We start from the raw sequence: 12,121 nt of genomic DNA, 5'->3' as shown, positions 1-12,121 counted from the left end.
CCCACAATGCTCCCATCCCCTATGTCCCCTATTAGTCCTTATGAACTTCCCAAAGAATGCTTACCTCTCACATTCAATCCGTTGTCACATGCAAACTGTGCAAAAGGTGACATATAATTTGGGTCATAGGCCAGCTCATGAGCTTGCTCAGCAATGCTTCTTGCTGTCTGTTGTATACTCTCATAATTTGAATTCTAATACGAAAATATGAGGGAGATAGTTTTACCAAAATGCTTCACATGATTTCTACACGCAAGTAAACATCACTTTTTTTTTTTAGACATCACTTTTTAAGACAGTAATATTTATCTAATCATAGTTTCCACCATTTACGTTTTTATTCCAGTTAGAGAAGACACTGGAACATAATACCTCAACTAAAATGAACGAGATCACCAGTGCTGCCTGCCTAGGACGTCAATGAGAAAGTGTGAGGATGGCCTTGGGTCCTGAAGTTTGAATTTTCGTATCTCCCCCCCTCCGCCATTTGAAATTCTTAAGGCATTCTTGCTAAAATGGGATGGGACTGAAGGGGCGGATTTCGATAGCATTTTAGGATGACCTCAAGTCTCCCTGCTTGGGAACGCACCCCGGGCCAAGCGCAGAGTGCCTGGTCTCCAAGTAAATGCTGCCAGTCACCCACTGAAAAGCCCTCTCTATTCTCTATTTCTTCTCCATGCTTTATTTTTCTTCTTTTTATTTAGCAACAACACTATTTCTATTCTTTCTTTCTCTGTATTCTCTGTCTTCCTCCACTAGAATGTAAGCCCCAGGTCAGGGAATGGGTCATGTCTGCCTCTCACTCTGTTACATACGTGGCACAGTGCCCGCAGGTGTCCACACCCGACCTTTCCTAAGCTCCACAGACAAAGCATGCTGTTGAGGATTTCTAGTGCATGGTCTTGGTTCATCCTCACCACAGCCCTAAAAACAGGGTCTTTGAACCATCCCACCCCTATTTTACAGGTGAGAAAAACACTACTAAGAAAGTTTAGCAAACTTAAGGTCATACTGGTTAGTAGTAAAAACAGAGAAAAGATCAATCCCCCCCGAGTCAGTACTTTACAAAGCCAGGAGAATTTGCAGACTGGTTTTCACTTCCTTCCACTCACTGTATGGGCCAAGTCTGAACTGTTTTGTTACTGGTGACAGCTCAGATCACATCAAGGCCCCTAGCTGCCTGCTACCCTCGGCTGCTGCCTTGGCTGGCTCTGGTATGATTTCCTATCTTTCCCAGCCTCAACACCTGCTGGGTTTGTTATGAGACTAAAAAAATGAAAAAGATAACCAGCAACCAACACCATTAAATACCATTAAAACACAATTAAAAACTCAAGCAAGAAATCTCCCATCAGGGTTTTTCCTACCTTTACCACCCTACTAAAGAGAGGCTTGGATGAGAAGCCTCTTTTTTCCTCAGGTTTTCCAATTGTGAATATTTCTGTCTACAATTGTTTAGAAAGATCAGAACCCTTTTCATTTTCCTAAATTCACAAAATAGTCCTTTCCAAAACTACAAAAAGAGCTTATGCAATTGTATTAATAAAAAAACTTGGCTGCCCAGGGAGGGTCACTGTTTTCTAAAGGCCCACCTTTGAGTTAATTACCTTTAACTTTTTTAGCTCCTGAAGGATCATATAGTCAGGCATGTTGTCAAAGAGTCCATCTGTCGCTGTCAGGATAATGTCCCCTAACTGGACATCAAAAGATGTGCTATCAGCGGCGTCTGGGCTGTGACAAGGACAGGGTAGGGGCAAAGTTAGCAGAGCCCTTTAGAGATACTGTTAAAAGTTTCCAATGGGGACGATGCTACAATATAATGAGGCTTTAAGGAAAACTAATTTATAGCAGCAGTCTATAAAAAAAACCACTATTCTGAAATTCCTAACCTTGAAAAAAATTAACTGAAAACTCTGATATAAATCTTTCAAAAGCTGAACAAAAACTATCAAGTAAAACTGAGTTTGATGATTAGTCACATGTGCTTTAAAAGGCAGAAGGGTTCTTTTCTGAGTCAGACACTAAAATGCCTCTAGAATCCTAGTGGAAATGAGTCTTTGTTTCCTAATTCATTAGTGCCAAATTCCATCCTCTCTTACTCACTTTCCACTCATCAGTTTCCCTGCAGGCTTAAATTTGGAGGCTGTGTTCTAGTGGAATAACTGAGCACTATGGAGGAGCACATGCAAGTCCCATAAGAATTAATTCATGTGAAATATCTACAATGGTATTTCTTACTATAATACTAGTAATTACTGGTATATTACTAGTAACACCAAATCAGTATTAATAAATCACCCTTACTCTGGCAGAGTAAAGACTGTGTCTCTCAGGGCTTACAAAGTTCTCATCATGCAAAGGTTACTTATTTATAAGGGCTCCTGGCACACAATACATCTTCAAGAAATAGTTAACGAATGAAGAATCACAGTAACTAATCCTCCAATTTGGGTAAAGACTCAATATTGTTAATGAAAAGAACAAGGTACTGTGTGTGTGAGAAAGATCTATATATATAGGTGCTTCTACATGCAGAGAATAAATCTGGAAGGATTCAAAGAAACATAACTGGCTGCCTCTGAGGACAGGTGGTAGATTTTTCATTACATCTGTGTAAAACTTTTTTAAAAAGATAGAGGGGAGACTTACCTGAAGAAAACAGAAGCCCAGGTGGGGAGGAAAAGAGAAGATAATATGAAATCAAAGAGTTCATGGCCCCCTTAGAGACTGGTTCTCAGCCATTTTGAAAGGCCAGCTCTACCACTTCCAGGCCTCCAAGGTGAGGGAAAGGTGAGCTATCTGATAATCTGCCTTCACGTGTAATTAGGGAAAAAGAGCCAGGAACAAAGTCATACACTGACCCAGAATGGAGGGGCCAGAACAAAAAAAAAAACACCTGAATTGTTTAAGTGACGTGTTATAAAATTTGTAAAGGGAAAACATAAAAACCAACAGCCTACCCATGCCTGCTGGGGATTTACACTAAGAAAATTTCTCCTTTGTCTAATGTTGACTGAGGAAAGCAGCACCACACCTAAAAGTTCTGTAAGGAGCTTCTGACAAGGAACAAACTAGCTTTCACTTACACATTTATACAATAACATAGCTGTTTTGACAACAACAATAGCTGTTGTCAAAACAGCTATTAAAGGAAATTTCTAAGTTAAGGTTAAAATAGTATTTTATAGATGAGAGACTGATAACAAAGGAGATAACAAGCAGCCAAGAGAAAAAAAAAAAAAAAGACACACTAAAACAGATTGTAAATTGGTAGAAACCAGGTCGATTTCTTCCATGGAATAAAGAGAAACAATACAAGACATTTCACATTTGCTCAGTCTTTGGAAACGAATCAGACTCTAGAAGTTTAGATTAATGACCAGGTTGGCACTGAAGCTCTATTTTATGCTGAGGTTTTTCTTTCCCCAGGAGTGTCTTTTGCTATGCTGCCTGTGAGAGACTCGCTGCCATTGGACAGTTCGTCCTCTTCTCCCAACACTCCCACCCATGAGCTTGGTGTTCCGCCAGCTGCAGTTTTGCCCATTTTGATTGAACATACTGTGCTGCTGGAAACTTTTGACTGCACTGAAACACGAGCTGCAATCACATGCTAGCAAACTGTCTCTGGGCTCCAGGGGAAGCAACCTCCACCTCATTGGCAGGACAGGCCAAGTGCTGCCCTGACCAAACTGGCCCAAAGATAGCGTCTGAGGTACCTCAGGGCTGCTCTAGCACTGGGAAGCCAAAACAACAAGGATCAAATAAAGGAAAATTAAAAACACTGTTTCTCCAAAAACTGTTAGCTGAACTTGACATTTACGAAGGTCTTGGGGTTCTAAATTTGCCTCACTCCAATGTGACTAATATCGATGTGCTATTACAGCCAACTGAAGAAGAGCCTATAATCAAATTTTCTTCCAATTATGGCAATCTGCCTTACTCTGAAAGTAAAAAAAAAATGCTTCCCTCTCTGTAGGAGTCAGCAATAGACTTTAGATGGGTAATATGGAGCACTTATATAATATGCTCATTCTAGTTAAAAGATGGCAGTAATCATCATTTTACCTTAGTTTGGACCTAAGATTTGGCTTAATAAGAACTATTAAGTAGAGATAATCTGTATTTGCTAGGATGCTTCTACTTTTACAACAGGTTCATTACCCATTTTACCACATTTATGAATTGCCAATAATGTTTGTGTCAAACCCTATAAGGTTGTTAAAGGCAGTGAAATCTGAGACTGTCTTAGTATTACTCTGTACTCTGAGATGAGAAAAGATAAACTGTAAAAGTTGATTAAAAAAAAAAAAAAAATTGATTCAAAAAAGTACTGATTGTCCTGGAAAGGTCTTGACAGTTTAAAATGAACTGAGAAGGTGCTGGAAGAAAAAAAAGCACACATCTCAAGAGCACCATCAGAGAACATTCCCAAGACCACCTTTAAGTCCATTTCCTGCAACTTAACTTTGCCTGACAAGTTCTGCAAGCACTGCAAGTTCCATTTGATGCACATTATAGGCAGCTCTGAGAATCAGGAAGTTATTCTGATAAATAAAGCAGATGTCTATTTGCATTCTTCCCTAATAACATATGCAAAATCTTGTATATGGGACGGCACACATGAACAATGACTCATTTCTCCAGCACTACTTAACAAATACAACTGTATGTACCATGTGGTCTTGGTATGAAAAACTGATATTCTATAAGCTTGAAATATATTTTCACAGTCAGGTCAAAATACTAGGTGTTTATTAGAGTTCAACTTGGCTGGAAATCAAGTTCAAGCAGAATATCTTTCGATGTCAGACTAAAAGGTCTCCAATGTGTCTTCTCTTCTCATGTGAGAATGAAAAATGCCCATCTCCAACAGTCTAGTTAAGGGGAATGGGAGGGAACCTGTTGGTGAGAGAGGGGAGATTACCTGTCACTCAAGACAACTCCCTCGGCTTCGGGGGGCGCGATTGATAGCTGGAATGGAGTGTTGAAGTAATGCTGCTGCTCATCTGATCGGTGCACAACTTCCCCACCCCTGACAACCAGAAAGCCTGAGTCACCCAGGTTTGCTGTGTGTAAGCGGTGGCTAGTTCTGTCCAGCACCACGATGCAGGCAGTACTGCTACCTAGAAACAAAAACAATGTCCATTTATTTTCTCTTCCCAGATCGTCTCTGCATACACATTTTTATCATATCATCCTGAGGAGCAACATACCATAACGTGAACCTCCTTTGCCTAAACAGGCCCTTTCTTAGTTACGGCTCCATACCCATGTCAGTAGTAACCTGATCATGATCAACACGATGGGGAGAGAAAAAGGGATTTATACTACACATACAAAGTGGGCCGCGGATGATCTGGATTCTTCCACTTGTGGAGATAAGAAATAATAAAAATGGCTGGTATTTAACCACATTATTTCATTTCAATAGTGCTATATAATCTATGCCAAATTTTCAAAAGGATGTTGTCGAGATATTAAGTTTTAATACTTAAATGCCAAAATGAGAATGTCACGTTTCCATGACATTTTTCATTAGTCACTGGCAGAAAGCCTTCCCTGTGAAATTCACTAACATTTAAGACAGGGCACATAACTTCAATTTTTAACGGGATTTCCATCTGTTTAGGTTATGAAAAACTTTTACTGCAGACTCACTATGGAGTAACAAGACCAAGTTTCATGGGTGGGGAATCAACCTGTTCACTTTACAGAAACTACTAACATTTAGAGGGAACATTCCAAGCAAAAGTTTCTGTGTACCTTTGTAGCACAAAGCTCATAGGACCTTTCTCAGCCTGAAGTTAGTAATACAGTTAGTGAGATTGCTTTCAAATGCTAAAATTTCAACCTATACCTACAGAAAATGGCAAAACTGAAAAAATAAGCAGTTCAACAACCATGTAAATGGTCTGTAAATATATATATATTTTTAATGATCACTTCACTAGTATAGGGAACATGGTCACTCTCATTCCGTGGTGATGACAGTAAAACTTAAATAAATCTTTTTGAAGGGCAATACTGCCCTGAAAAATGTACATATCCTTTGGCCTAGCAATTCCATTTGTGAAGATTTATGATAAGAAAATAGAGATGCAAACGAGACTTAAGTACAAAACACTGTAAAAGATCACAAAGAACTGGAAACAACCTCAACATCTAAAATTAAGGGGTTGGTTATATAAATTACAGCTCATCCATACAATGGAAGGCTATGCACTATCACATAATACTTAGGAATACAGACTCTAGAGACAGCCTGCCTGCATCTTAACGCTAGCCCTGCCACTTACTAGCTGTGTGACTTGGGACAAATTATGTAACCTGTCTGTGCCTTAGTTTCCTCATCTATAAAAACAGGGATAACAGTAACTACCTCAGAGAGTTGTAAGATAAAATGAGTTAAATCATGTCAAAGACTTACAACAAATAATAAGTGTTAGCTGGCTATTTGACAGCAACTAACATTGTGTGAGAGAAATATATTTGAAAATGAAAGATAAGTGAAACAAGTAGATTATAAGCTCGTATTAAAGATACCTTTAAAAAGTGATACCAAATGTAACGAACTGTACATCAGAAACACCGATATTTACTGTAATCTTTTTTTAAAAAGCACAATATGTAGGCAAAAGCTAACCTGCTAAAATGACAAAGGGCAAAAAGAAGAAAATAAACCACAGCTGTGTGGAACCAGCTATATTAAATCCCAGTGCTCTATCATTTTCTAGCCATGTGATGTGGCCGTGGGCAAACCACTTATTCTCTCTAGCCCTCAGTTTCTTCCTAACAAAATGGGGAATCAAAGTACCTACAAATCTACCTCACTGGGGCTACTGTGAGCACACAGTAGATTCAATTCCTGTTACTATTATTCTATGCACAAAGAAAAAAGGTCAGAAAGCATAATCAGTAAAAAAATTAACAGTTTCTTAATGGATTATAAGTAATTTAATTTTTGTTAGTTTCCTTAATGAAAATGTGTAACAATTTAAAAATACTTAATACAAGCATTTGTGTCACTGCAATGTTCAGAAATTCTGTTTCCTTGTTATTTACAGTATATGCACAGGGATAAATCTGACACATTCATGCTAAATTATCTAATCCCTACAAATGTCAAAGAAAAGAAAAACAGAGGTATTGTAACTAACTGGTCATGCTGTCTGACAATCTGTTCTATAGCTTACATTAGTGCTAAAGTCACCAATTACTCTTCCTTCCTAACCCAATGCACAAAAAATCCAATCATTTACATCATTAACAGAACCACCACACAAAAGATCTTCTGAAAGCTGATGGGATTAATTCAACTGAGAACAAAAAAATAACAGATGAGAAGCACAGTCCTGAAGATGCTGCTGCAGGAAGGACTCATGTTGACTCATTATTACTCACTGACAAACCTAGGCTATCATTTTGCTACCCTTGTGGCAGTCACCTGCTGTGTTAGAATCAAAATGGTTAGAATCAAAATGAGTGATAGACAGAGCTTTAACATGCAAAGCAGTGCCAATGAGGGGAAGCCCAGCCTTACACAATCATCTGGGCCTCTTCAAATTACTGATGAGTACAGCAGCTCCGGCCCTGACAGTCTAACATGTGGAGAAGAGTTCATCCTTACATGTTTGATGAAGAACAAACAGGCAAAGAAGAAAAGAAAAGAGTGCTAAGAACCATGCTGAATATTCAGATGAGCAATCCAGACAGGTCCCCAAGCATATCCCTCATGATAAAATGGCCCTTATTCTGTAAATTACAGTTAAGCATTTTGGGCAGCAAAGGAAGACAGGGCTTACCTTACAAGGATTAACCCCTCAAATTCTTAAGATATGTTGGTTTCATAAGACCTAAATCCACTTAAGGGTTTCTGAGGAAATAATATATGTCAACAATAAGCCTGTGATGCCAATCAAAATCTAAAAGCAGCTAGAAATTCTCAAGAAGTAAGTGGTTACAGCTATCAGCTCGCCCTTTATACTGGAATTATGCTTTTTCAAAGTTGTAAGATTTTTTTAAAAAGATTACCTAATTTTATAAAGTTATTATTTATAATTACAGCTGAGGTTCAGTAAAACTCAGCAGCCCACCTTTACCAAAATATGCTTTGGTTTGAGTTACAAACAGCTTAGAGATATGTAGATAAGGTAAGAGAGAAGTATGTATGTTGTCGAACATAGTAACAAAGGAATATTTCAAAGTGTCTTTTAGGAGAAAGTGGTTAATTATAACATTCAATGTAAAAAAACCTCTTTTATGTCCTTAAAACTTATTCCACTAAGATCTCCAGTTACATGAAGGTGAATAGGGGAAAAAGCAGTTATAAGGAAAAAACTCAGCAAAAAGCAAAGCTTTCAAAGCACAAAATAAGGATAGTTGTTACAGGTTGTAACAGTTTATTCCAAGTCACGGTAATTTAGTACATGCACTGCAGGGTTGGGGTTGGAGTGGTACTGGCAGAAGACTGACAGGAATGTACAGGAGTCAGGCCCCTGGTATCGTGTCTACAGACTCTCTGTTAGGTGGTACCCTGCAATGTGTCTTATTTTCCCTTAAGACGTTTCTGAGTACTGTAAGAAGCTTTAAGTCACTGCTTTTCACAAAAAAAGATTTATCTAGTTAACATGAAATAAGGGGGTCAGAGGTTAGGGGGTTTGCCTAAAGTCAGATGGCAAGTTGACAGAGAGGTGCTAGAAATAGAATCTAGGATGTTTCAAGATACCAAGGAAGTTCAAGATTGCAAGTCCAAAATAGCAGATTAAGATAAAGTAGTATATTGAAACCTCAAGACAAGATTTCTCTTCAGTTAGAAGGAGAACAAGCAGGTTAATCACAGCACAGAGAAGACAGAAGCATGATGGAAACAACCCCTTCTTACAAAGGTTTCAAATTGAAGGTAAAATTCTACAAAAATGGAGATCTCCATTAACACTGAAAAGAGAAGGCTGATTTTAAATGTACCTGGTGACTGGGAGGGGCCTTCTAGTAACCAGAAGGATGCTGGCAATTAGCAGAAACTTAATAAAACCCTTTCTGAGAGCCTGCTTAGAAGGCTGGGTAAGTGCCCAAGAAATCATTTAACAAACAAATGGAGAAGCTTGGCCAAAGGATGCTTCATTGGCATGCCATATAAACAAACACTACGTATTTGTGTATTTTCCATTACAAGATTAACAGGGGTCTATACAGACAAATGTAACTGCTAACTGTGAGCAATTGGGCAGTCTATCTGCAACCTGAACCCCCCACAAGTAATCAACTGAGCTTTACATGTGGAACCTCAATCCCCTTTCTTCCTCCCTGGGAGGGAATCACTAACCCAATTATACAATCACTTGCTTTTCTTTCTTCTTTTATATTTTAGAAACCCTAAACGATACAGTTTTATGTTTCTGAATTTGAAATTTATGGACTCAGACTGGTGGGTGGTATTCTGCAAAGGCGTCTTTCTCAACAAGTTCCTAACTACTACATGCAACCTTAACTCATTGTTTCAAAATGCATTTTACTCCGATAAATGACTTTCAAGTTGTTCCCAGTTTTCTGCTATTATAAATGAGGTTACTATGAACATTCTTGTACCCATCTCTTGACGTGCAAGAGCTTCTCTAGTTTGAGGTAAAGACCCAGAAGTTGAACTTTTGGGGCATATTATCTATTCATGTTTAACTTTATTCTTTAATTCTAAACTGTTTTCCAAAGTGGCTGTACTTATCTCAAGCAGTATTAAGTAATCTGGTGTAGCCTATTGCTTTTCCATCAAATTGTTTAATAGGAAGAGCCTCAGATAAACAGCTGGGCCGGTAAGTGATTTTCTTGGTTTTGCTGTTAACCATCTCCTGGGCTTCTTTAAATGTTAGTTGCTCAGTTGTGTCTGACTCTTTGCAAGCCCACCAGGCTCCTGTGTCCATGGGATTCTCCGTCAAGAATACTGGAGTGGACAGCCATTGCCTTCTCCAGAGGATCTTCCCAACCCAGAGATCAAATCTGGCTCTCCAGCATTGCAGGCAGATTTCTTTACTGTCTGAACCACCAGGGGGGGTTTCTTTAGAGAGGAAAACACATGGGATATGTACTTACCAAGCAAAGGTACTTTATTTTGCAGCAACTCACAGTAGCTTGTGGTGAGGATTCCAATGGGATTACTCGGGACAAACCGTCCTTCTTTTACTAACCGTTCACATGTTCGCATTAAAGTCCCTGAGAACTGAGAAGGATCAACACCATAGTCTCTCCATCCTCCTACACCATCTGCAACCCCTTAAAAAAAAAAAAAAATTTTTTTTTACATTCAGAAAATAGTCCTAATCAGCGTCTCAGGAATTCTTACCCCATCTTCCTATTACTAATTTTATTACATACTAGTACATAAATTTCGGAGAAGGCAATGGCAAACCACTCCAGTGTTCTTGCCTGGAGAATCCCAGGGACGGAGGAGCCTGGTGGGCTGCCGTCTATGGGGTCCCACAATCTCAGACACGACTGAAGCGACTTAGCAGCAGCAGCAGCAGATAAATTTACCGTGAAATTCAGAATAAAAAGCAGTCAGGTTTAATGTATTATACACTAATACTCCTAAGCCACATTCTCTACTTAGAATCTGATCTTTCACACATTGATGAATAAACACGTGAGCCACCACAGGGTGGCATTGCCTCCCAGCCAAAAGGTTGTTTTCAGCAGAATTTTCATCTCTGTACATAAGTAGTTGTGTTATTAATCTTTGTTGTATTTTATAAGAATGAAAACTGATTTTCTTAAAAAGTGCTGATGCTAGTGAGAATACAACTGAGCCACAGTTGGCCATCATGAAAAATACCAAAGGCAGCAAACTTTTAACTTCAAATATTGGTCAATAATTATGAAAGAGAGAACAAAATTAAGAATATATCCTACCCTCTTTGCTCCTCCCTCAGAGACAACCACTATCCTGTACATGGCCACACTGCCCAGCAATAACTGCCACTACCGTGCGTGGCTAGTAAGCACTAGAAATGGGATTGACTGATGCAAACTGAGAAATGCTCTAAGTATAAAACACACACTGGACTTTTTGAAAACTTATTAGCATGAAAAAAGGAGTAAAATATCTCATTAATTTTTATATTATTAATGTTGAAGTAATATTTTGGATATAATGTGCTAAACAGAATACATTATGAAAATTAATGTCAAATTTAAAGTTTTATTTTTAATTAATGTGAACACTAGGAAATTTTAAATGACACATGTGGCTCACATTATATTTCTATTGGACCGCACTGGTATAGAGGTTTTCATGGATCCACAGAGCTCTTGATGATTTCAGTCTGCCTAAGACTCCTTTATCATGAGGAAAATAGTGCTCAAGAAAAATCAGATATCAAAGTCAACATACCATCTCCTACTCAGTCCCTTGCAACATCAAGCTAGTTGTTCAACATTAAAATTGATTTCTATCTAATTTCAAACAAACTGAAATTGTTTGCTATTCAAACTAAACTAAAATTCAAACTGAAACTCAGATATATATATTATTAAGGTTTTAAGTGAACATAAATAAATGAACTTTTCTGGAATGATCTATAATGATCATTATATATCATTATAATGATCATTATATATCTGGAATGATCTATAGTTGTTTTTGAAATAAAAGACTGAAAGTGATCTGTGAACAAATGGGAAAGTTAAGCTTTTTACCTCACACTATTCTGTATTATTTAAATTTTATTTTTATAATGAGCATGTATTGATTTTATTAACAAAAAATATTAGGGAATTTATAATTGTTAAGGCTTTCTGAGCATGCAACACCCTCCTTATATACACATTTAATTTTTTCTTCCAGTTTTATTGGGATATTATTGTCCTATGGTACTATAAAAGTTTAAGGTGTACAGCATAATGACCTGACTTTCATACCACATGAAGTGACTTCATAGTAAGTTCAGTGAGCATCCATCATCTCATGTGCCAGGGTGCCTTGTGCTCAGTCGTGTCCGACTCTTTGCAACCCCACAGACTGTAACCGGCCAGGCTCCTCGGTCCATGGGATTCTCCAGGCAAGAATACTGGAGTGGGTAGTTATTCCCTTCTCCAGGGGATCTTCCCAACCCAGGGATTGAACCAACATCTC

At 38.3% G+C, this 12,121-nt stretch overlaps 1 protein-coding gene across 1 annotated transcript in view; it reads right to left on the bottom strand.

Moving 5' to 3' along the window:
• The window catches only part of PPTC7 (protein phosphatase targeting COQ7), a 39,011-nt gene that overhangs the window by 5,024 nt on the left and 21,866 nt on the right, over positions 1-12,121 (bottom strand). Inside the window, exons 2-5 of the mRNA XM_043440856.1 lie at positions 10,084-10,263; positions 4,925-5,123; positions 1,608-1,731; positions 65-194 (exon numbers count right to left, since the gene is read on the bottom strand). Coding sequence (XP_043296791.1) covers positions 65-194; positions 1,608-1,731; positions 4,925-5,123; positions 10,084-10,263 — 633 coding nt within the window. The remainder of the gene's footprint in view (positions 1-64; positions 195-1,607; positions 1,732-4,924; positions 5,124-10,083; positions 10,264-12,121) is intronic.

Source organism: Cervus canadensis, chromosome 1 (assembly GCF_019320065.1).
Source record: "Cervus canadensis isolate Bull #8, Minnesota chromosome 1, ASM1932006v1, whole genome shotgun sequence".
Classification (NCBI taxonomy): domain Eukaryota; kingdom Metazoa; phylum Chordata; class Mammalia; order Artiodactyla; family Cervidae; genus Cervus; species Cervus canadensis.
This window is presented reverse-complemented; position numbering and strand designations above follow the sequence as displayed.